The sequence below is a fragment of the Apodemus sylvaticus genome, chromosome 2, assembly GCF_947179515.1.
Source record: "Apodemus sylvaticus chromosome 2, mApoSyl1.1, whole genome shotgun sequence".
NCBI classification, from domain to species: domain Eukaryota; kingdom Metazoa; phylum Chordata; class Mammalia; order Rodentia; family Muridae; genus Apodemus; species Apodemus sylvaticus.
This window is the reverse complement of record NC_067473.1, coordinates 145,941,288-145,964,118: the sequence shown is the minus strand read 5'-3', so window position 1 is coordinate 145,964,118 and position 22,831 is coordinate 145,941,288. Positions and strand designations below refer to the sequence as shown.

The 22,831-nt window shown below is 49.7% G+C and overlaps 1 protein-coding gene across 1 annotated transcript in view; it reads right to left on the bottom strand.

The window, feature by feature from the left end:
• Positions 1–2,507: 2,507 nt before the first annotated feature.
• The window catches only part of Slc6a11 (solute carrier family 6 member 11), a 119,238-nt gene continuing 98,914 nt past the window's right edge, over positions 2,508–22,831 (bottom strand). The window contains exons 8-14 of the mRNA XM_052172636.1: positions 19,599–19,723; positions 14,632–14,744; positions 12,008–12,145; positions 6,573–6,675; positions 5,704–5,804; positions 4,802–4,972; positions 2,508–2,660 (exon numbers count right to left, since the gene is read on the bottom strand). Of these exons, the coding sequence (XP_052028596.1) occupies positions 2,508–2,660; positions 4,802–4,972; positions 5,704–5,804; positions 6,573–6,675; positions 12,008–12,145; positions 14,632–14,744; positions 19,599–19,723 (904 nt within the window). The remainder of the gene's footprint in view (positions 2,661–4,801; positions 4,973–5,703; positions 5,805–6,572; positions 6,676–12,007; positions 12,146–14,631; positions 14,745–19,598; positions 19,724–22,831) is intronic.

The window sequence follows — 22,831 nt, the reverse complement described above, 5'->3', positions numbered from 1 at the left end:
TATGGGAGACAAATTGCTTGAGTTATCTGTGCTCCGATTTCCCCTATCTGTAAAATGGGCACATGGTTATGAGAATAAGAGAGTGTCTGTGTCGCAGCTACCATGTATTACAGTGCAGGAACTGCACGACCCACACGGCATTGAAGGCATTGGGGCCTGGACCACCACGGCTCCCAGTGGTGTCTGTAATGCTGAGTGCAGAACACAGCCTTTAATTACAGAGCCAAGACGGTTCTGAAGGCATACACTGAGGATACACAAAGACGGCAGGAAAACCCAATAAAGACCACTTGCTGGGCACAACCATGTGGGAGTTCATCCACATCCTTTAATTTTTAAAAACGAGCAGACAGACAATCTTGTGCTCTTTGGGTTGCCAATAAAAAGTTTGTTATGCAAAACAGCCCAACCCTTTTTGTTTTTAATAATACTGTAAATATCTCAGAAAGGATATATTGCATCATTTCTAATGAATATCAAAAAAGTTGTCACAATGGCATTTCCCCTTGCTCCCACTCGCCCTCCCCTCCTCCCTACAGTTACCCAAATACTAGTACGAAATTACAAAAAAAAAAAAGAAAGAAACCAAATAACAACAACCCCCAAACCACAAGCCTCCCTCTACCTTGCCCCATGAGTAGTGTTAAGAGTGTCAAGTGTTAAGGGCCACATGTACAACACGTGTCTCTATGGTGACAGACATCGGGGATCTGTCTGTCCATCTGTCCATGAGGGAGTTGGTGATAAGGAGCAATAGCAGCAATGGGCAGCCTCCCTTCTCAGGGGTGGGGGTGAGGGGACAGTGATCGAGGACCAACCCCACAGGTCATCTCAGGATGACGCTGGCCTTCCCAGAAGGAATACATGGCCCGTCTGTGAGCAGCTGGGGGCAGTGTGCCCTGGACAAGTGGCCAATAAGATGGGGGCGGTGCTGGGCATTTGTCCCAGCCAGCTCAGGCTTTAGGTGGGAGGGAGGGGGCTGGGCAGAACAGCTAAGAGTCTGGAAGCATTGGGTAAATAGAGCATTCAGGACTCTGACAGGACACTGGAGCCTTAGCACGAAGACATCTCACCTTTCCTCAGACAAATACAGGGAAAGGAAAGAATGACCTTCCCTCCACTTCCCATCCCCCAATAGCTGGGCAAGACAAAGCAGCTGAAAACTGAAAATCCCAGCAGCTGAGGGAGGAACAGCGATCAGCCTAAGAGGTCTGAACCAGGCAGGAAGGAACAGCACCAGCCTCCCCCAGCGACCATCTCTGCTCTTCGTTTCCAAGGAAGAGCCTGAGAGATGGGTGACCAGTTCTTCCCTCTGGCAAGTGGAAGCGAAGGCTCCTCAGACTCAGGTGACAGGAAGGTGGAATGGCTCCAGAGTAAGGTGTCTGCACACAGGATCTGCAGCAATAGGCAGGAAGGTAGAAAAGAGGGCAGGGGACAAGGCAGGGGACAACACAGGGGACACAGGGGAGGGACTGAGGGTGAAATCCAGCCCCAGGCCTCACTGTAGCTCCCCTGCAGGGGTGGCCATAGATCCTAAGCCATAGGTCCTGGCCAGGCAGCTGCAAGAAGAGATGGCTACCTTCTGATCATCCCTACTTAGGAAAGAGGGACAGAGCTGGTGGCCAGGAAGGCTGGACAGATAAGCCCCTGCCACAGGGACTGGGGGTGCGCTGGTCTCCAGGGATCAGGATTAAGCTAAAACTCCAGTTGTTATGGAAACACACTTCCCCACATCATTGGTGGTAGGTTTGACTTAAGCAAGGCGGATAGGTTGTAACCAAGGGGACAGAAAAGAGAAGAGGTCTACAAGTCTCTGCAGGTCAAAGCAACCCTGCAAAGCAGTGAGGCAGGTACTCTTCCCTGCTTCGAAGGGAAGACTCCGCTCTATCCCCTCCCTCAGTCTGGGGGATGGAGAAATGGGGGCTGGGGGGGGGAGAGAAAGGAGGAACCACAGTCACTGGAAGGGACAACAACAACTCCTGGTTACCCAGGAGTCCTGACGATGGTGGGATATTTTGTTCTCTGCCTTGCAACCTTGACATATGTAAGGTGTCACTGGGAAAAGGGGGGAGAACAGAAGAAAAAATAAAACAAAAATAAAACAAACTGTTCCTAGGGCAAGGAGGAGGGTGGCCAGGGAAGTTCAGAGATAAAACCAGGGATGACGGAAAACAAGAGGCAGGCAGATGGGCACAGCTCCCCCACTCCACCTGCCCCCAACACAAAAGTTGCCAGTATATTACAAGGACTCTAGAAAACACAGGCTGAGCCACCCTAGGCCAGGATCTGCTGGTCACTGTACAGAATTATCTTGGTGAGGTGGATATGCCCACGATCACTGGGGTGAGACGAGGGTACAGGGCACACAGTGGCCGGCTGGGAGTTAACTTGTTAATAAGTCCTGTGCAGACGAGCAAGCCCCTAACATTAGGTGAAGTACGAGGTTCGGGACTCATTTACACGCAGGGAAGGAAGGTTGGAGCCGCATCCAGGTGGCTGGTGGGGACTCAGAAGTGTGTCTCCTTCTCTGTGATGGCAGAGATGGTGCCGTCGCCCTTGACCTTGGCCTCACAGTCATTAACGGTCACCGTCCGTGGGCTGGCCCCAAGCTTGCCCCTCATTTTCAGATCGGCGCTGGGGACTGTCAACTTCTGTAATTTCTAGATGGTTGGAGAGGAGGAGAAGGGTGTGTGAGTAAGGATGCAGGGGGCCGGGTCTGTCCATTCTGCCTCCCCAGCCTTAAGGATGTCCCCTGGAGCCATCAGACTGGGGCCAAGCCCTGGCTCTTGTCTTACTTCACAGTTCTGGCTGAGGCATTACCTCCTTGAGTTCCTACCACCAGAAACAGGGCTGGCTGAGATCCCCACTCCTGGTAGTAAGTGAGAAGTAAGGAAATGGAGGCGTTTAGCTCCTGCCGCGTGGATGTGGAAGGTAACCGGGACTAGAGAGTCAGGATCAGGGCTACCACCCTGTTCCTTCCTTGACAGCAGGGGTCTCTGGGCTTTGAGTAGCCTGATGGCTGTGCCAGCCAGTCTGCTGACCTCTGAGGGCATCACTGTATCTATGAGCCAGGATGATAGGCACTGGTCAGAGGGAAAGGGACTTCCAGGGCTACTGATGTGAATGTGTTGATCAGGGTCCTATCCTGCCCTGCGCTTGTCATCACAGCACTGCAGTGCAGGGGGAGGGCTATGTACTGAGCTTCTCAAGCTGTGCTTAGAGGCAGATGCCACGCCTAATTCAGCTGCCATGTGCTGCCTCAACCTCTTAGAATGCATCTCGTGCATGGGCCCCACCTCAGCACCACCTGCCCTGCCCCTGGACCAGGATTCAGGAAACCCTCCTGAGCATGGGCCCTTCCCTGGAAAAAAACCTGCAAGGACTTTGAGGTGGCTTAGTGCTCAAGGGCAAGGTCGGTTTTCTTCTTTCGGGTGGAAGCCACACTGTCTAGGTAGAATTTATAGTTAGATTAATGGCAGCTGATTAACTGTGCTCCTGTGTACAGGCCCTGCACCAGGCTCTTGTCTTAGACCAAGGTCGAGAGAAGAGGCTCTGGAGGCAGGTACCTGGGTTCGAATCCCTGAGTAATCATCTACACAGCTAAGACGTGACCTTAGTGCCTCCGTTTCCTCAGCTGCTGGCCAGAATTGTTGTGAGGCTCGGGCCTAAGGACCAGTCCCAACTCCAACATGATTTTTCCTCTGAGCTGTTCTGCTGGGAAGGTCCTTACACCCCCACTTCCTGTGTCTGACCACACTGTGTGGGCCTCAGGCTCAAGAGTGAATTGTCAGGTATAGCCGCAAAGGAGGGAGGCCTGAGGCTAGGCCATATGGGTGGGGAGCTTACTCTGTAACAGGCCCTGCTGTCTGGATAGATAGGACACACCCTGGGGTAACAGAAAGAAGACGGAAAGGGCTTGTAAGTACCAGGATGCTGCTGGGGGGTGGAGAGGGATGTCCCAAGGCTGAGATTCTAAAGTCCCAGGTCAATTCCCCTATGGACAGTGTACTGGCTGGTTTTGTGTGTCAACTTGACACAGGCTGGAGTTATCACAGAGAAAGGAGCTTTGGTTGGGGAAGTGCCTCCATGAGATCCAGCTGGGGGGCATTTTCTCAATTAGTGATCAAGGGTGGAGGGCCTCTTGTGGGTGGTGCCATCCCTGGACTGGTGCTCTTGGGTTCTATAAGAGAGCAGGCTAAGCAAGCCAGGGGAAGCAAGCCAGTAAGAAACATCCCTCCATGGCCTCTGCATCAGCTCCTGCTTCCTGATCTGCTTGAGTTCCAGTCCTGACTTCCTTTAGTGATGAACTGCAATGTGGAAGTGTAAGCTCAATAAACCCTTTCCTCCCCAACTTGCTTCTTGGTCATGATGTTTGTGCAGGAATAGAAACCCTGACTAAGACAGACAGTTTGGTCTCAATCTGAATTAACCAACTGCCCTTGACCAGCAGCACTTCTGGTAAACAGGAGCCCAGGTCCCCACGGGCAGGGAGCTGGTGGAAGCATGTTAGGTGACACTTGTGTTTATCTGTAGCCCGCCAGAGATGACATTTGACCACACAGTTCAGAACCTGATCTGAACGCTTTCCCTGTAGGAATGCCCAGACCGGTTCTACCCTCTGTCAATCAAGGGGCCACCATCAACCTGCTTGGCAGGTGGGAGGCTGAGGTGGAGTTCACAGACTCTGGCTTAATCCAGAAATCTCACAGAGGTGCTTCTGGCTGGGTTGAAGGAGGGCACCTGCTACAGTTCCCCTCCCCTTCATACCCAGCCTCCTCTGCTTCCCCGGCCCACTGCTTACCTCGGGTAGCGTGCCCTCTGTCTTCCACAGCTTGATGAAGATCCAGAGCGGGATACAGAGCATGGAGGACAGGGCCATGAGCCAGCCGATGCCGTAGCCCCACGCGGGGTACGTGTACACATTGTTGTACTTGAGCGGCTTGTACTTGACCAGAAAGAAGATGAAGATGCCCTGTGGAAGGCAGACGGGGAGGTTCTTGGTGCTACCCCGTCCTATTTCAAGGGTCCAGGCACCACAACTGTCCACAGTGAGCTTGAGGCAGAGCCGTGGGAGGAAGTCTGTCTGTCAGAACACAGGGGCTGTGGCCTGGGGGCCCAGGCTCTCAGGGACCTTGGGGTCTCTTCAGGGCTGCGGTATCTCTCCCCTTTCCCAGGATCCTCTCCCAGTTTCTGCCCACTCAAGAGTTTGTCTTAGGGCTGTCTCAAACCTGTTCTTCTGACCCTTTCAATTGGGAAGAGAAGTTCAGAAGCCTCCAGAACCAAAAATAGGACAAAGAATAATGGGGCTGTTTTCTTGTCAGGTGTCCTCTCTCACCAAGACTGTGTGACCCGGTCCCAAGGACAGAGCCTAAACCTTGACATTCTCCTCAATTCTGTCATCTTCTCAGTAATAACTCTCCCTACTCATGTGTGCATGCCCCTGGTCTCCAGGGAGATAGATCAGGGTCGGGCTGCTGTATCTAAGGTTCTCACAGGGGAGAAACCAGTTCAGAGTCACTCAACGCTTAAGTGAGGCCTTGTCTCAGCAAGCCCAAAGACTGACCTGAGACATCAGCTCTAGAGTTTCAGGTGGCAGGGACCTTGGGGACACGACCCTCCTCAGGGCCAGCCTCAGCTGAGCTGGCTGGAGCTGAAGAGAGGCTGGCGGGAGGGGGAGTAGGGGTGGCTTTCTGTCAGCCTTACCGCACAGATGCCAGGGGTCACGACTTTCCAGCACCACTTGATGAGTGACAGTGGCCGGTAACCAATCATGTCTTCAATATTGTCGTAGAACCGGTTGCTTCCTATCCGGAGGAAAGCAGACAAGCATATGTGTCTCAGAGAAGAGGTGAGGCGGAGCATATGTGGGACAAGGGGCGCTTGGACGTGGAGTGTCGAGCTCCTGCATTTAAAGTGGGGTCCCTTGGGTGACATCATTAGGTAGTCTTACTGTGCTCTAGGAAGCAGAGCTCTACAGAGATCCTTAGGTCAGTGGTGGGGGTGCCTCTCTCTGTTCCTGCTTAGAGATGAGATATCTTTCTTCTTCACACTCTCTCAGCATGAAAGTTCTTCACCAGAACCGGAAGCAATGGCACCGGCTACTCTTAGACGTGAACTTCAGAGCCATGAGTTCTGCAAGCCCTCTACTTCTTATGTAGCCCACGGCAGCCATTTCTTCACAGTGATGCAAAAGCAGTTAACACAGCAGACAGGTGAGGTGAGGGTCTAGTGACCCACAGGAAATGGCTCTGGGGTGTCGGCTGTCTGGGCTGCGTGTGAATAGTGGCTATCGTTCCAAAGCTACACTCTGCTTGTTCTGGGGACACAGCTCTCATCCTGGTTTGTGTGAGGAACAGAAAGTGGGATGAACGAGGGGGTGGCTCACACTAGTGACTCTGGGACACAATTTTCACAAAGGGGAAAACTGAGCCTCAGGGTAGGACTGGTTAGCTAGCAGGCTGAACATGGTATGCTGGCATAAAATCAGGACAGTAGGAAGGGACCTGAATCCCCAGAGAAAGCACTGAGCCAGATACAGCCTCCTGGGCCCCGGCGGTCCAGCCTCTACTTACCATACACCCAGCCGATGCAGACACACTCAAAGATGGCCACGAACAGCAAGCACATGCCACTGGCGGCGTATGAGTCGAAAAGCTGGAAAATGTACATGCCTCCCTGAGGACGGACAGACAGACAGACAGACAGACATGGTCAGTGGTCAGCCTGTGTGCGGTCTTCTCTCTGCTCTGGCCGCTGCCAGCCAGTTGGTTTGTTCATTTCTAGTCTGAGTGCCACACACTCTGAAGCTGGGTGTTCCAAGGCCCTGTCCTGCCGAGATGTCGGGGTTGGAGGTAGTGTGTGGTTTCACGGAAACCAGAATGGGTGGCAGATGGCTTCAACACCTCCCCCCAGACCCTCCCCAGCAGCCTCCAGGCAGGCCTTACGCCACTGGTCTCACCCTTTTCCATATTTTCAGAGGTTTCAAATCATCCTCAGCTCCCCCCAACATGGGCTACCACCCATCCTAGCAAAGTGGCCGCATTTTACATTTGGTTAAGTTCTTTCAAAGCTCAGCCCAAACGTTACTTCCTCCGAGAAGCCCTCCATTCTCAACTTCACTCTTTCTTCAGGCCTCTAGACTACATTGTTTGAACTCATAATGTAATCCTAAAAGTGCCTTGTTAGCAGCTGAGAGCTCTGATCTCTGCTCAGGCAGCCCCCATCTTATTGTAGCTGCAGCTCCCAGCACAGGGTCTAGGACACAGTAGGTCCTCTAAAAGATGTAAGTAGAATCACTGAGAGCATGGGCTCTGTGGTGTGGTACTAGCTGGCTTGCCTAGAGCCGTGTCCCATTCTCTGGCTCCAAAATGGTCACAGAGTAGGTGCGCAGTAATGAAAGATCATCTGTGGGCCCACTCTGTAACACGATTGACTCCTAGGTGGCTGGTATTAATTGTCAACTTGACCGAAATCGGGATCGCCTCTGGGCATGTCTGAGGGACTGTTTCTAGAAAGAGTTGACCAAAGTGAGAGAAACTTGGCCTCAGGGTGGGCAGCGCCTTCCAACAGGGGCCTAGATAGAAAGAGATTTGAGAAAAAGTGTGCATTCACCTTTGGCTGAGTGAGTGCTTCTATAACGGCCTCCAACGCCAACCATAGACACCAGCCTCTCTAGCCTTCCAACACAGACACAATGCTAATAACTTTCCAGTGAGCTTCTTGAACCTCCAGTTCTAGTTTACAACCATTGGGGGGGGGGGTCCAGCTTCATGGGCTGAGCAGCCACCAGGTCCTTCTCTCCTCGACCCCCTTTATACTCTTCCCCTAGAAGGCCCTGAAGACCCCTTGCCAGTTTTGCTTAAACAGTACAGTTATAACTCTCCACATGGTGCTTATGTGATGTTAGGCATTATGAATAATCTGGAGATGATTGTCACACACACAGCAGGTTGTGTGCTGGTCCTACGCATCCTGGGAATGCACAGCCTTGCTGCTCATGGTGGTTCTGGTGTGAAGAGATGACTGTCTGGGCAAGTCTGAAGATGAAGCTCAGTGGAAACCCTGCCACTCAAAGGAATCCAGGAAGGTCCTTCATGAGGACCGGGATGGGGGAGGGGTGAGAGCCTTGGAAAGCAAGGGAGCAGGAGGCCAGGTCATGTGGTCAGAACCAAGGCTGTGGCCAACAGAGTGAGCTCTAACCAACCTACTCCATTCAATGACACCATCAAAATAAAAAGAGAGAAGGGGTGTTGCTCAGGGGTAGAGCTCTTGCCTAGCACGAAAGAGGTAAGTTCAGACACAGTATCAGCAATGAAAAGAACAGGAAGCAAGAAGGTCACTAAGCTTAGGTCCCCTTGTCACCCGGTATCTGGCTCAGTTTGTGCAAGGGCCCAAGTTTCTTCCTTTCTTTCTTCCTTCCTTCCTTCCTTCCTTCCTTCCCTTTCTTCCTTCCTGCTTTCCTTCCTTCCTTCCTTTCCTCCTCTCCTCTTCCTCCTCCTTCTTTTTGGTGTCTTCACGACAGGGTTTCTCTGTATAGTCCTGGCTGTCCTGGAACTCACTCTGTACCAGGCTGGGCTTAAATTCACAGAGATGCACCTGCCCCTGCCTCCTGAGTGCTGGGATTAAAGGCCCCACCACTCCTGGCTACTGCCCAGCTCCTTAAACTGTGCCAGTCACACAAATGAAATGTGGGAGGTGGAAAACAATCAACCGGCAAAGGCCAAAGGGTTCTGACTGTACAAGGACTGAAAACTAAATCCAGATCAAATCTGTAACAAAGTCGGTGTTTCTGGCAGCGCTCACTGGCGCCGCTCTGCGTGGCCTCGCCACAGCCAGAGCTCTGACCACACCCACACGGCACACACTCTTGCCATCTCCTGTGCCCTCATGCCACTCAGCACCAATAAACACCACCTGAAGCATCTCAAACTCAATGTTAGGAACTGCAGTGACTTTACTATAGGTTAAAAAGGCTTCCATTCTACCAGAAACATAAAGGTTTAATTATGGAAAAAAAAAGACTTAGCAATTTCTCAGGCTTTCCTCAGTGTGTATCAAGATAGACTAGCTTTACATTTTATTGCTAGGATGTTTGATATCTCCTTTTACATTTAGTGCATGTATATATGTGCATGTGTGTGCATGCATGTGTGAGTGCATGAGTACATGTGTGTATAAGTTCATATGTGTGTGCATGTGTATGCATGCATATGTGTGCATACATGCACATGAGCTGTTTTGGCTCATGTGTGGAAGTTAGAATACAACTTACGGGAGTCGGTTCTCTCCTACCATGTGGGTTTGGGGCCAAACTCAGGTTGTCAAGCTTGGTGGCACCTTTACCCTCTGAGCCATCTTGCCAGACTCAGGACATTTGGTTTTAAAAACCGCTGTTTGTGTTGCATAAAAGATTATTCAATACATTTGTCTTAGGATTAGGATAGAATTATAATGTCTGAAATGATCCTGAACACACATTTGAAGTTGTAAACTATATATTTATCCAGTGTTCTCAGTATCAATGATCATAGAACCAAAATATTGGTCAACCCAGAAAACCATTAAAGACATTCTACATCCTACAGTATCAAATAGTCAGCCAAGATTTGATTCTTTATGTAAGCATAGCCACCTCATTAGTATACAATTTTAGTTTTGTTTTAACAAATGATAAAATTATATATTATTTTAAAAGAAATTTCTTTATAATTTATTATCAGCAAGTGTTTGGTTTACACTCTTATTACTTTTTTATGTATGTGAGTATTTTGCCTGCATCTCTGTCTGTGCACAATGTGTGTGAAGTGACTGTGAAGGCCAGAAGAGGGCATTGTATCACATATGACTGAAGCTACAGATGGTTGTGAGCTGCCATTTGGATCCTGGCACTCAAACTCAGGTCCTCTGCAAGAGCAGCCAGTGCTCTTGACCCTGGGCCATCTCCAATATCTATTTTATATTCCTATACACCCAGAACCACATGCAAATTTCTTGGGCAAAAAGGAGCTGTGTGTAGCAGAGCTTAGGAACTCCTGCTCTGATGCCCATCTGTCCCTCGGTGACAGTCCTCACAGCACAGCCCTATTAAGACATCCATGGCTACACTGGCTTTAGCTTTCCACATCTTAATGTATTTCTTATACTTCTTGTATCCCTCCTCCAGCAATGTAATGCCAGGTATGACAACCGATAGTCAATGTCCCTATGGAGAAATGGAGGCAGCAGGAGGCAAGACCACTTGCAGCATGATGTCACGAAGCTGAGTGTGACGGCAGGGCTCACAGTCCTAACCGCCAGTCACACTGCTGTGGTAGAAGGTAAGAAACAGGCAGCCTGTGTTTTCTGGAGACCTGAGCTCTAACCATGCATAAATGAGAAAGAGAGGCTCCAGCAGGCAATTACCAGGATGACCGAGGCTTGCACGGCTCACTGGGCACATTGTGAACTTCCTCCGCACAATGGGCTTGAAGATGCCCCTCTGTGGGGGTGGAGGATGGCATGTGAAGCCCAAATGCCTGCTGATTAATAGTCTTGGTTGACTGGAGGACTGGCTCCCTAATGGCCCCTGGGAGTCACCATGCACCACGGGGGAGAGGCTCTGTGTACTAGGGGCAACCCAAGGCAGCCTGTGTTGGGAGGCAGCGATACCCACCCTAACACCTTCCCATTAGCTTCTTCAAGGCATCAGATTAACCTCCCCAATTTGTATGTGACAAATGACTCCATTCTGTGTAATTAACCAGTGCTTAATGAGGCTCTAGTCACTGCAGCCTGGTTTTCCCACATGGAAAAACCCGAGGTGGAACCACTGTAGAGAACCAGAACTAGACCCTCACCCCATGAGCATGCTCAAACAGCGACACTCTCATCAGTGTGACAGTGGGCAAGGACAGCAATAACTCTAGCACTCACACTGAGAAGAGACCTGAGCTGCCTCCAGGCACCCCGGATGGAATAGGATGTTCCTGTGCTCCTGGGCTTCTGGGTCTGGAGGACAGTTGGTAAAAAGGCTGATCTGGGATCTTTATAATAGCCAGAGGGACAGACAGGGAATGAGCCAAGAAGACAGTGGTGTGTGTGTGTGTGTGTGTGTGTGTGTGTGTCTGTGTCTGTGTATCTGTATCTGTGTGTCTCTGTGTGTCTCTGTGTGTGTGTGTGTGTGTGTATGTGTGTGTCTGTGTCTGTCTGTCTGTCTGTCTGTCTGTCTCTCTCTCTCTCTCTCTCTCTCTCTGTGTGTATGTGTGTGTGTGTGTGTGTGTGTGTGTATACCTGGTGGGAAGGGAAGCAGGGGAGCTTCTCTGAGCCTGTGGCCTGGGAGGGGGATGTGGAAGAGTGCCTCTGGAGATGATGGCTGGCCTCTGTTTCACCCCTGCTGCCTGATGAATTCCTGTGCCCTATTCCTACCTGTTTCTTACACAGCCTCTCTGTGTCTCTCAGCAACGGATCTCCCTCCCTTTCCTTGCATTATCTTTATGCATTATGCAGAGAAAGATGCCTAATCTCACCTTCCAGATACCTGACACAGAGCAGGGACAGAATGGCTGATGGGTGGGGTAAGCACATGGTTTAGAAGACCATCTCAATTCAGGGCAGGGCCCACCTCACCTGTATGGACAGGAAGGAGGAACATAAGGGAGGCTGGGATGGGAGCGCATAGCAAATGCCACCCCAAGCGTCTGCTTTGAGAAAACCCCCGGAAGAGCCAGTATTAAACTTGGGGCCATGACGAGGAGCCAGTACTGGGCCTGGGAGCTGACCTGTTCTCTTCACTGGAGGGTCATGACGAGGGATCAGCGGGCCGGCCTGACAAGTTCCTGTGTGCTCCCTTTGTGAGTTATCCTGTCTAGCAACTTCGAGCATTGACACAGGGCCGACCTTGTACTGAGAGCTTGCTCTCACAGAAGAGCAAGTCCCCGTGTAACAGAGAAGGCACTGGGTCTGTGCACAGCCACAGGATCTGAGGTCTCAGAGCAGGAGTCTGATGGAGCTCATGGCTAGCACCACTTACCTCTGTCAGCATCACCAGGCCTAGGAAATAGGAGATGATGGACAGGGCCAGGATGAGCAGTTCTCGCCGGTAGCCCCGCCGGAAGACTTTGGGGTACATGTCTACCACCGCTGTCACGAGGCTCTCCACGCACACAAACTAGAGAGAGAGAGACAGCACATGACACCCAGGACAAGGCCAGTCCTGGTCCCTAGGTCCATGCACCAGGGGTTTCCTTCTCATTGCCCCGCCGTCACCTTCACACTCCACTCATAGTGATGAATGGAAGCCCAGAACCAACACGCTCCAGGATATGCACTGAGTGGACCAGGATGAAGATGCTGAGAGCACAGGAGGTACAGCCCAGGGTCACTCAGCATGCAGGTCAGGCTGTGACGGCTCCTTCACCCTCATCGCCATCACTTACTCTTCTGGGTTTTGTGAAGCACAGGAGACCTAGCCTCTGCCCTCGAGACAAGGCAGGAATCCCAGAACTGCCGGGGAGTTTGGTGATCTGCTGGCTGGCAGCAGGCTCTGGCCTTGCCTTTGACTCTAGGACAGTGACAGTCCCCAGCCCTATGGTAGGTGGAAAGCCACACTCAGCTCTGTCAGCCAGGTGCTTGGCAACAGAGCCCAGCTGGGAACCAGCCTGATTCTGAGGTAGTCTCCCATACCTCTATGCTGTAAACGGTGTATGCATTTGCTAGTTAGCATGTTGGGCACCCCTAATTGTCCAATTCACATCTATCTTCCCAGACAAGGTGTTTTCATTATAACAAGAAGGGTTGGGGCACAGAGAGGGGCAGTGACTCTCTCAAAGTCACACAGCTGGGAGCTATTCAAAACTGATGTTCACGCCTGCATTGCCTCCACAACAAGAGCTGGTCCTGTCAGTCTCTCCCCAGGGTCTTGAGGGAGGGAGATGGGATTCAAAGAAGGCTGCTTACCCAGGAAGCTAACAGGAGTGTGCGCTGTGGATGTGTTCAGGTGAGAGGCAGTCAGACCCAGGTATCCATCCCAGCAAATTACTCAGCACTCAAAGCCTTGGCTTCTACTTTCAAACCCAGACAATGAACGGGGGTCTTCAGCTCATGTGAGTATTAGAGTGTGGGCTTAGAATGTGGCCCAGGAACATGGCAGAAAAGCCAGTGAGCCCAGCTCAGAGGGGCATGAGCAGAGTCGGCTGCAGGCACACCTCCTCTAGCAGGCACATGCCAGCTGCAGAGCTCTGATTTCTGAAAGGCTTTGCCGACAACAATGGAAGAAAAGCTATCAGCAAAAACACACAGTGCTTCTGTATCGCAGCTCAGTGGTTTCTGGGGAAGGATTCTGGCTCCAGAGAGAAACTGAATGTGACTGGATTGACAGATCCACAGGCCAGGGTTTGTGTGTTCAGTGACTCTTGCAAGGGTGGATGGGGGGGGTGCTCATCAGACTAACTTGGGCACTATCTTTCCCCCTAATGTAGGAGGACTGGGGTGGCTTCCCTCGCTGAACAGGGTTTCTCCTCTGCTCAGCACAGACTTGTCAGGATCACTGATAGCCACCAGTATGGCTGGAGGCAGTTCTCTGGGTTCTAGACAGCTAGCAGCAGGCAGAGGCTGGATTCTAGGCCTGTGGGGCAAAGAGAGGCCACAGGCTGCAAGCTGGAAGGCCTGGGGTGGGGGTGGGGGGAGGATGTGAGCTGGCCTGGAGGGAAGCAGAGGGGGAGGGGAAGCTGGTTAGATGCATGAGGGGATCGAGCGTGCAGTTCACTCCCAGAGCTGAGCATGTACCTGCTCTGTGGACCACAGCTGCAGAGGGAGGGAGGGACGGACAGACGGACGGACAGAAGTCCATAGGGACTAGTGAGCATAGAGCTGGCGGGAGAAGGTGCTGAGGTACCAAGAGGATGCCAGACAAAGGTCATGACCACCCCATCACAGGGCCAGAGGAAGGAAACTGGCCTTCCTATGTCCCATGTGCTCCGTGGCTCAGCTGGGAAGGGGACACAGGGACCTCTGGTTACATTGTTATCCTTATAACTGTTATAGTAGCCACAGAGCGTCCTCTTTAGGACTTGTTTCTGCTTTTCCAGGAGCCTCTGGCTGGATATCACTGATCAGAATGGAAGGACTTGGGGCATCGTCTTAAAGGCTAAACTGGAGTCTGGGGAGATGACTTAGCAGAAGGAACTTCCTGCCAAGTCTGAGAATCTGAATTCCGTCCCTGGGACACACAAGGCAGAAGGAGAGAACTGATTTTCACAAGCTGCCCTCCGACCTCTGCATGTGTACCGTTGTAGGTGTGTGTCTATACACGCACAGGATTAAATAAATGGAATAAGTACATGCAGAACATTAAAACAAAACAAAACTAAAAGGAAAAAAACCAAAACACTTAAACTGGACATCTTGGGTAAAGAAACCAAGGCATGGAAGAACACCAAATAGACATGTCTATGACTGGGAGGCTGCCGAGGAGGTGGCAGGGCTGCTTGGTGAGAAAATGTCCAAGGTCAGCAGAGGGTTCTGCAGCCTAGAAGCTGTTCTTAAGAGTAGCACCTGTTCTGTTTTCTCCTCTGATCTTCCTTTGCCCTCCCTTCCCCTTACCTGGATGTCCCTTCCCCTCCCCCACGATCTCCTTCCCTCTTCCCGTGCCCTCACCTGACTGTCCAGGCCCAGGAAGATGAGCATCATGAAGAACAAGGTGGCCCACAATGGGGAGAGGGGCATCATAGTGACAGCCTTGGGGTAGGCGATAAAAGCCAGTCCAGGACCTGGAGGGGAGGGGAGAGAGTTCAGTGTTTCCATCTGGCAGGTAGGTAGTGGTTGCAGGTCTCTGGGGCAGGTCTCACTCAGATCTCCTGTCTGTCTCGTGCAGATGGTGCCATGTGAGTATAGACCTACTGAGTGTGCAGAGAGGCTGGAAAGGTCAGGGCTCAAGACAGGCGTGTCTGACCCACAGGTCTTCTGCATCCACCTGCGTTCACATCGCAGAGCAGAGCCTGTTCTCACCAGGACCAGACAGCAGCTGAATCGAAGCAGGAGCAGAACAGTCTACCTAAACGTGCTTCTGAGAAAAGTGGGATGCTACCAAGCAGGGAACGCACAGAAGAATTATATAGTACAGCCAGTCTATCATAAGAGCCATGTGTAAGTGTGCTTCCCAGTAGATTCTGAAAAGATGTCCACACCACATCCACCATCAAGATACACAATGTTCCTGTTGCCTCTAGCTGCTCACCACTTCCTCCTCCATCAGCATGCTGGGCAATCTGAGTGTGTGTGTGTGTGTGTGTGTGTGTGTGTGTGTGTGTGTCTGAGTGCAGTGCCTGTGGAGTTCAGAAGAGGGTGATAGATACCCTGGAGCTAGAGCCAGGCTTTTGTTTCTCTTCTTCTTTCTTTTAATCTCGGATTAAGATTTCTTGTGCTGTTTAGGATGGAATTGCTGGGGTGACAGCCACACACTTCACCTGTGAAATGTTGATTTCAAAAGCAGCCATGCAATTTTGTCATGGGAAAAATGAAATACTTCAGCAATCAGATAATTACAGCAACGTTTGAGGCTGCATGTTCTTGCCAATACTTGATACTGTTATTATTTCAGATTTAGTTCTTAAAGTGACTGAGCATTATTCCATCACTTTGCTTTAATTCATGTTGACTGAGTACTAAATGCCCCATTTTATTGGTCCATCTTTTCTTTATTATTGGTTGAAGTTGCTTTTTTGTTTCTTTTCTTTCTTTTTTTCTTTTCTTTCTCTCTTCCTTCCTTTCTTCCTTCCTTTTTCTTCTTTGTTTCTTTGTTTCTTTGTTTCCTTTCTTTCCTTTCTTTCCTTTCGTCCTTTCTTCCTCTTCTTTGTTTCTTTCTTTTCTTTCTTTCTTTCTTTCTTTCTTCCTTCCTTTGTCTCTCTCTCCCTTTCTTTCTTTCTTTCTTTCTTTCTTTCTTTTTCTTTCTCTCTCTCTCTTTCTTCCTTCCTTCCTTTCTTCCTTCCTTCCTTCCTTCCTTCCTTCCTCTCTCTTCCTTCCTTCCTTCTCTCTCTCTCTCTCTCTCTTCCTTTCTTCCTTCCTTTCTGATGGGGAAGACTAGGCATCATGGACATTTCTTCTAAGGCTGTGACTGGCCATTTTTTGTCTTTTTATTTTTTTAAATAAAAGATGTATTTTTATTCCACTTGTATGGGTGATTTGCCTGCACTTATATCTTTGTGCAGTCCCTATAGAGGCCAGTAGAGGGCGATGGATTCTCTAGATCTTGAGTTAATAGGTTGTTATCAAACATGTGGGTGCTGGGAATTGAACTTGGGTCTTCTAGAAGAGCAGCCAATGCTCTTAACCACTGAGACACCTCTTGCGCCTCCTTTTGTTTTTACTATTTTGGGAAGTATTTAATTTTCCCCAAGTACTTGTTGCTAGTAGATAAAAATGAATGTGTTTGTGTTTATAATTTTTTATGTTTAATCTTAATAAATCCAACAGTTTTCATGAAAAAAACAAATTCATAGAAGTGCCGTGTGTCCTTCTCATAGAAACACCAGGGCAGGATGCTGATGTTGACCCTAGCCCTTGAGAGGCTGGCATCTGCATCATCTCCATGGTGAAGCATGGCTTTTCTCTCTCAAGAGGGGAGCACTTTGAGATCACACAGGACCCTGATTGTGTCAAGCCTTCCCTGAGATCCCAGTCTCCATTGGAGCATTGCTTTGACAGCCATTGTTTTGATGGTGTTTGCTTAAGGAAGCTCACCTTCCTCCGTCCTCTCACACCCATCCATCAGGATTCTGCAAGCCTGAGCTGCCTCGTGCATCACTCCATGATGCCTTTATGCCTGTGTGAACTCCTTAGTGGCCACTTTCTCTCTGGGTTATGATCCTGTGACGGCCATTATTTACTGTGCTGCTCAAGTTGTCCCAGCATGGGCCACCAGGGGTTCCTTCAGGTAGATCTTGCATCCTTCTGATGTGTCCCCAGCTTTATCTTCTGTCTTCATTGTGTCCTGGTCCAGCCTTGACCCAACTGACTCTTCAAGGAGCCCTAGCTTCAGACAATGGTTTAGAAACCAGGCCTGGTTACAGGGTGTGTTTGTTAACTGATGATTAGGTGGAGAGGGATTAGTGTCTGTCTGTCTCTGGTCTGGATTAGTTCCGTGTCAGGGTGGGCTGTTAGGCAGGACCAGCACCTCTGTGCCCACCCTCTTTTCTGTGCCTCTATCTCACTGTCTGCGGGCTTCTGCCATGGCGATGTCTCTGTCGTGCAATGGCATAGTGTGAGATAACCCCACACAAGATACAACCACCAATCTTCCTTTTTTCAGAAACTATCAGCTAAACAAGCAACACATCTTTATAAATTACCCAACTTAGGTAATCTGTTATAGGAAAAGAAAATGGCAATAGTTGGAGAGTGTGGACTTGAAAGTTTTTCATATTTCATAGCTGATATGTAGGGGAGCAGGATTCTTTACATGGAAAATTCCTATTCCTAACTTTGATAGTAGAGTATATAGCTTTTCTTCTCTCCCTCCCTCTCTCTTTCCATGCCATCTCTTTCTAAGCACGCCATGCTTGCCTGCTTAAGTTTATAAGCACTTAAGTTTGTAAGTGCAGCAGTTCTCAGGGGTATTGGAAGATGTTATTAGATTCCCTGCAACTGACATGTTTGTGAGCATGTGTGTCCATGTGCATATGCGCATATGTGTGCATGCATGTGTACATGTGGAGGTCTGAGGTCAATGTTGGATGCCTTTTCTCTTCACCTTTATTCTTAGAGACAGGGCTTCTCACTGAACCTGAAAGTCATTGATCTGGGTAGGCCTTCCAGCCAATGGGCGTCATGATCATTTGTCTTCTCTTTCCTCCATACAAGGCTGGAGTTATAGGCAAGCACCTTCATATTTAGTTTTTTACAGGGGTTCTGGAGATCCAAATCAGGTTCTCGGACTTGGGTGGCAAATACTTTACCAACTGAGCCATCCCCAAAAGTTGTAGATAAAGAAAGTACTTCTTCAAAAGATACAGAGCTATTCAGTCTTCCTGTTTCTTCTGCATCAGTTCAAGTACACTGTTATTTAAAACACACTTACCCACATAGCCTGCGATCAAATACAGACTGAAGCTATTCATGGTGGTGAATAGCTGACTTTTATTCTAATGTCTATGAAGTCTGTAGACCTGCCTTTTATATCTCATTATTCAAAAAATCCCCATTTAAACCTCTTAATTATTGTTGTTTATTATTACATGTGCACATGTGTGTGTTATTTGGGCGAGAACATGTGTATGGGTCAGAGGACATCTTTGTGGGGACAGTTCTCTTCTACCTTTATGTGTGTTCTGGGGATCAAACTCAGGTCGTCAGTATTGTGGCAAGTGCCTTTATCTACAGAGTCATCTTGCTGGCCCCTTTCATGGTCTGAATGAGACCCCAGGGACTCACACATTTGAACAGCTGGTTCGCAGTCAGTGGTGCTGTTTGGGGGAGGTTATGAAATGTGATCTCTCAGCTTCCTGCCGCTCATACCACACCATGCCTTCCAACCATGATAGACTCTCTATCCCCTGAAACTGTGGGCCAAGTAAAACTTTCGAAAGCTGCTTTATTTAGTTATGGTATTTTATTGCAGCAATAGAAAAAGCCAATAACACATCAGTAGCTTGCATTTTCTTTAATTTTTTTCCTTGGTAGTTTTGCCAAGGAATTATGACTTTTGTCCATCTCTTCTAATAGAGTATTTGACTTTTAAAATATTCACTACTGATTATATGAGTTCTCTTCATTATTTCTCTGGCCCTACTTATCTTGGGTTTAATAGTGTCCCATTTGTGCAACCTATTCTGGTAAACATTTCATGCTGGCTTAAAGAGAATCTTTCTCTGAGGTTGTTTGGTACAAGGCTGTATGATGACCTTCCATTGGGCTGAGGAACTAAGTACACTGCTAGGCAGGCTGTAAGGCAGCCTTCACCTCTGATGTCATCTACTTTGACTCTGACCCAACCATCTTGAGGACCATATCTATCTTCAGCACTCAGGCTCCGTGGCACTTTTTTCACTGCAGTGTATGTTTCCAGAATCCAAGAACCATGTAAGTCAAGAAAGAGTTGTGATCACGGTGAATCCTCACTCTGCTCTCAGTATATTTAATACAAACACATCAATACTTCAGGCTGTGATGCCTGTGGATTCTATATGAAGAATCTCTATCCCCTGAAACTGGTGTGACAGAGGAAGGAAGGGAGGTTTCCAAGCACAGGAACACGTGTGAAAAGGGTCTGTGCTGGAGTATGGTAGAGAAGTGAGACAGACCACCGAGGATGGACAGAGAGGGCCAGTGGTAGTGATGTGGGTGGGCCTGGCCCAGCAGCCCAGGCCACCCTCAGGGCCACTTTGTCAACACATCACAGGGTTGAGTGCAGGACAGGGCAAGTCCGAGCTGAGTGAAGATGTGGGGCGGGAGACAGGGTAGCTCGGGGAGTAAATGGTGCTGGCTTCCCAACCAGGAAGGTCAGGGCTTCCCCGGCAGGGAGTGGATGAGTGCGGCCACATCTTAAGAACGTGGCTACCTTATCCCCACCCCTTGGCTTCCCCATGAGCAGGGCACAGGCTTTTGACATCCCAGCTCTGTAGACTTACCTGATTCTGCTACTTCAGCAATAGGCACGCCCTGCTCGTACGCCATGAAGCCCAGGACTGAGAAGATGGCGAACCCCGCCACGAAGCTGGTGCCACTGTTTAGACAGCAGAGCATGATACAGTCCCTGTTGGGAAACGGTGAGAGGTGTCTGGATCAGTGTGAGCAGAATAGGCACCTTCTGGAATCTTCCCCATCCATCTGAGGCCAGGGCACACTGTGGGGCGGGCAGAGAAGCACAGACACTGACAGCCTCCTATTTTCCTACATGAAATATTTGTGGTTCAGAGAGGGTGAACAGCTGGCCCACAATCACGCAGCTTTCCCTGCATTGTAGAAGAGAGAAGGATATGACTGAAGGAAGGGAGCCTGGCTTTATAGAACAAGAGAGGGGAGACTCAGGAGACAAACACTGCTCTGATTCCTGAGAAGAGAGCCGGAGATAGCAAAGAGGACTCTGAAAGCAGCCTCCATGTAAGAAACCAGGTGAGTGACTGGGAACCTTAAGCCTGCAGCCCAGCAGCTTCCAGAGGAGAGGTTATATGGTAACACCCATCTTGGCGAAGCAAGGGAGAGGTTTTGTGGTAGCACCTATCCTGGCCAAGCTCATTACCAAGCAAAGTTCTGCATTCTGCTCTATGCAGGTTCCGGACATTGGGCCAGTTCACAGAGGAAAATGATCAGAGCAGTTACTCTGACCTGCTCTTAAGAGGGACTCACCAGCTGGGAAAAAACAACATAAAGCCCCAACCTGTGGGAAACCAGGTGACAAGTGATGGAGTTTTTATCAGGATGAGGCTGAGGATCCAGGGACCTGGCCCATCCCAGCACAGGTGCTAGAACTCAGCCTCCATAGCGTGGGCTCACAGTCCAGATCAGGGTGCATGCCAGTGCCTTGCGCTCTATGGAGGTGTACTTGTGATCCTGGGCAAGTGTTCCAGATGGAGTGACACTGTGGCCTTTGCCCCTGGTGCTCACTGCTGCTTTCAACTGGCCCCTTCCTACTGAATAGCAATTCCTGTTTATATCCTGAATTTGCTACCCACAGGGGGTGGGGCTTGGTACCAACAGGGGGTGGGGCTTGGTACCAACAGGGGGTGGGGCTTGGTACCAACAGGGGGTGGGGCTTGAGGCTGTGCTGGTGTGGAGGTTGGGCCTCACAGCTCCTTGGCCTTCTGTTCTCTCAGCTAACATCCCGGTTTGGTTCTCTTACCACTCCTTCACCCTGTCCCCCACCTGTTGTGTACTCTGGGCTGCTCAGGGCCTCTGCAGCTGCCACATGCAGGATTGAGAACTGTCCTCTCTTCCTGCACCATGCTTTTTGTAATAGAACCAAGGGCAATACTTATGACAAACCAACAATGACCCTGGTAATGAGGGCACAGTAGAGAGAGCACCGGACATGGAGTCAGGAGCCTGGGGCTACCATTTTCCCTGAAAGGACTTTTCTTTGGGACTCACCTAACAATGATAAAGCAAGGCAGCAAGGACTCACACTTGAACTAGCATCTCAGTGTCCAAAATCCAGTCACAGCTGCCCTTTGCATCTTCTCCTCTCATCTAAAGCCAAACAGCCTTGACTTACCCAGCTGTGGGAATAGAAGGATCTGGAGAGGAGGGTGTTACTCCATGCTTGCCACCTTCTGGGTTTCTCCTGTCATGTTTAAGGAGAGCCAGCTCTGGGTCAGGTCCTCCAATCCCACGACTGGAGTCCAGGCTCCATCAGTTACCAGGTAAACTACAGCTGGGAATCTAATCCTCTCAGATACCCTTCCTGGAGCTAAAGGACACTGGCTAGGAATCAGGACTTCCAAGACCAGACTGTGGGCAGTCACCTTCAGCCACCATGAAGCTGGGGAAGGCTAATGTCCCTTTCTCTCCCACAGGCCCTCAGGTCACTTTCGTGTACTTGAGTTCTTAGGGACCTCTAGACCCTTCAGCACTGTATCTGAGGTCAGTCTCCACCTGTGAGCTCACTCAGCCGCCGGAGGCTGGGCCCTGCCTGGCCAGGGCTGTTGTCCCTCTCAAGCCTTCCCTACAGCTCCCTGCAATCTCTGGGGGAGGCTTATGTAACCAGGGCTTTGAAGTCAGCAGGAGCTGAGCTGGGCTCTCAGGAGCTCCAGAGAGGACTAAGCTGTCAGGAGAGGGGATTAATTGATTGCTGGGCAGACCTGTTTGCAGAACAATCTGGAAACAGATTTTTGCAGGCATCTGTTTAGCTCCACTGAGCAGACAGGAAGAGGAAGGATCCTGTCTGCTGAGTTCCTTCCAGCAGTGGATTGGGACAGGCCCCTCTCACAAAATAAAATACTGTTCATTTTCAGATCCACTGCTGGTAGAGAAAACCATTCATGTTTAACTCTATATATTATGATCTAAACTCCAGAACACTTTATATGTCACTATTATACCTCCTAATTTAATAAATAATTTATGTATTTTATTTGGAGTTAAATAATACATAGATATTATCTGTACTAATTTGATTTTCCTTACTGGAATGGGGCTGGGGATGGGCTAGGACAGGGTCTAACTGTATCTTAGGCTAGCCTCAATAAACTCACTATGTAACCCAGGCTAGCCCCAAACTCACAGCAATCCTGCTTCAACCTCCTGCATGCTAGTGTTGTGTACTAAATGCTTGGCCCTCCTGACTCTATCCATCATAAAAGCAATATGAACCCGGAGTAAACAAAGATACCTTTTTTTTTTTTTTTTTTTTTTTTTTTTTGGTTTTTCGAGATAGGGTTTCTCTGTGGAGTCCTGGCTGTCCTGGAACTCACTCTGAGGACCAGGCTAGTCTCAAACTTAGAAATCCGCCTGCCTCTGCCTCCCAAGTGCTGAGATTACAGGTCTGTGCCACCACACCCGGCTACAAAGATACCTTCTATGTACAGGAATCAAGAGAGGCAAAATCAGGCCCAGCTTCTTGATGTGATGTTTTGAAGAATTTTCCCTTTCCTCCCAGAAGTTTGAGCAGGGCACATTTTCATGTGGCCCCATCAGTTTCTCCCTCCTCTACGGACTCCATTTTAGTTTTCTACATCATTTTGAATCTTCAAATTAGCATTTAATTCCTTACTCTGGGATAGTTTCCCTTTGTGGCTAACTGCTGTATCGGGAGGATACAGGTGTGACAGCCTTTCTCAGTCGGTCTGTTCTCAGGGCAGTGCCTCTTCACAAGAGCACTTCTTTCTGCAGAAGAAGCTCCCAGTCTCACAGTGCGATGCTCTGT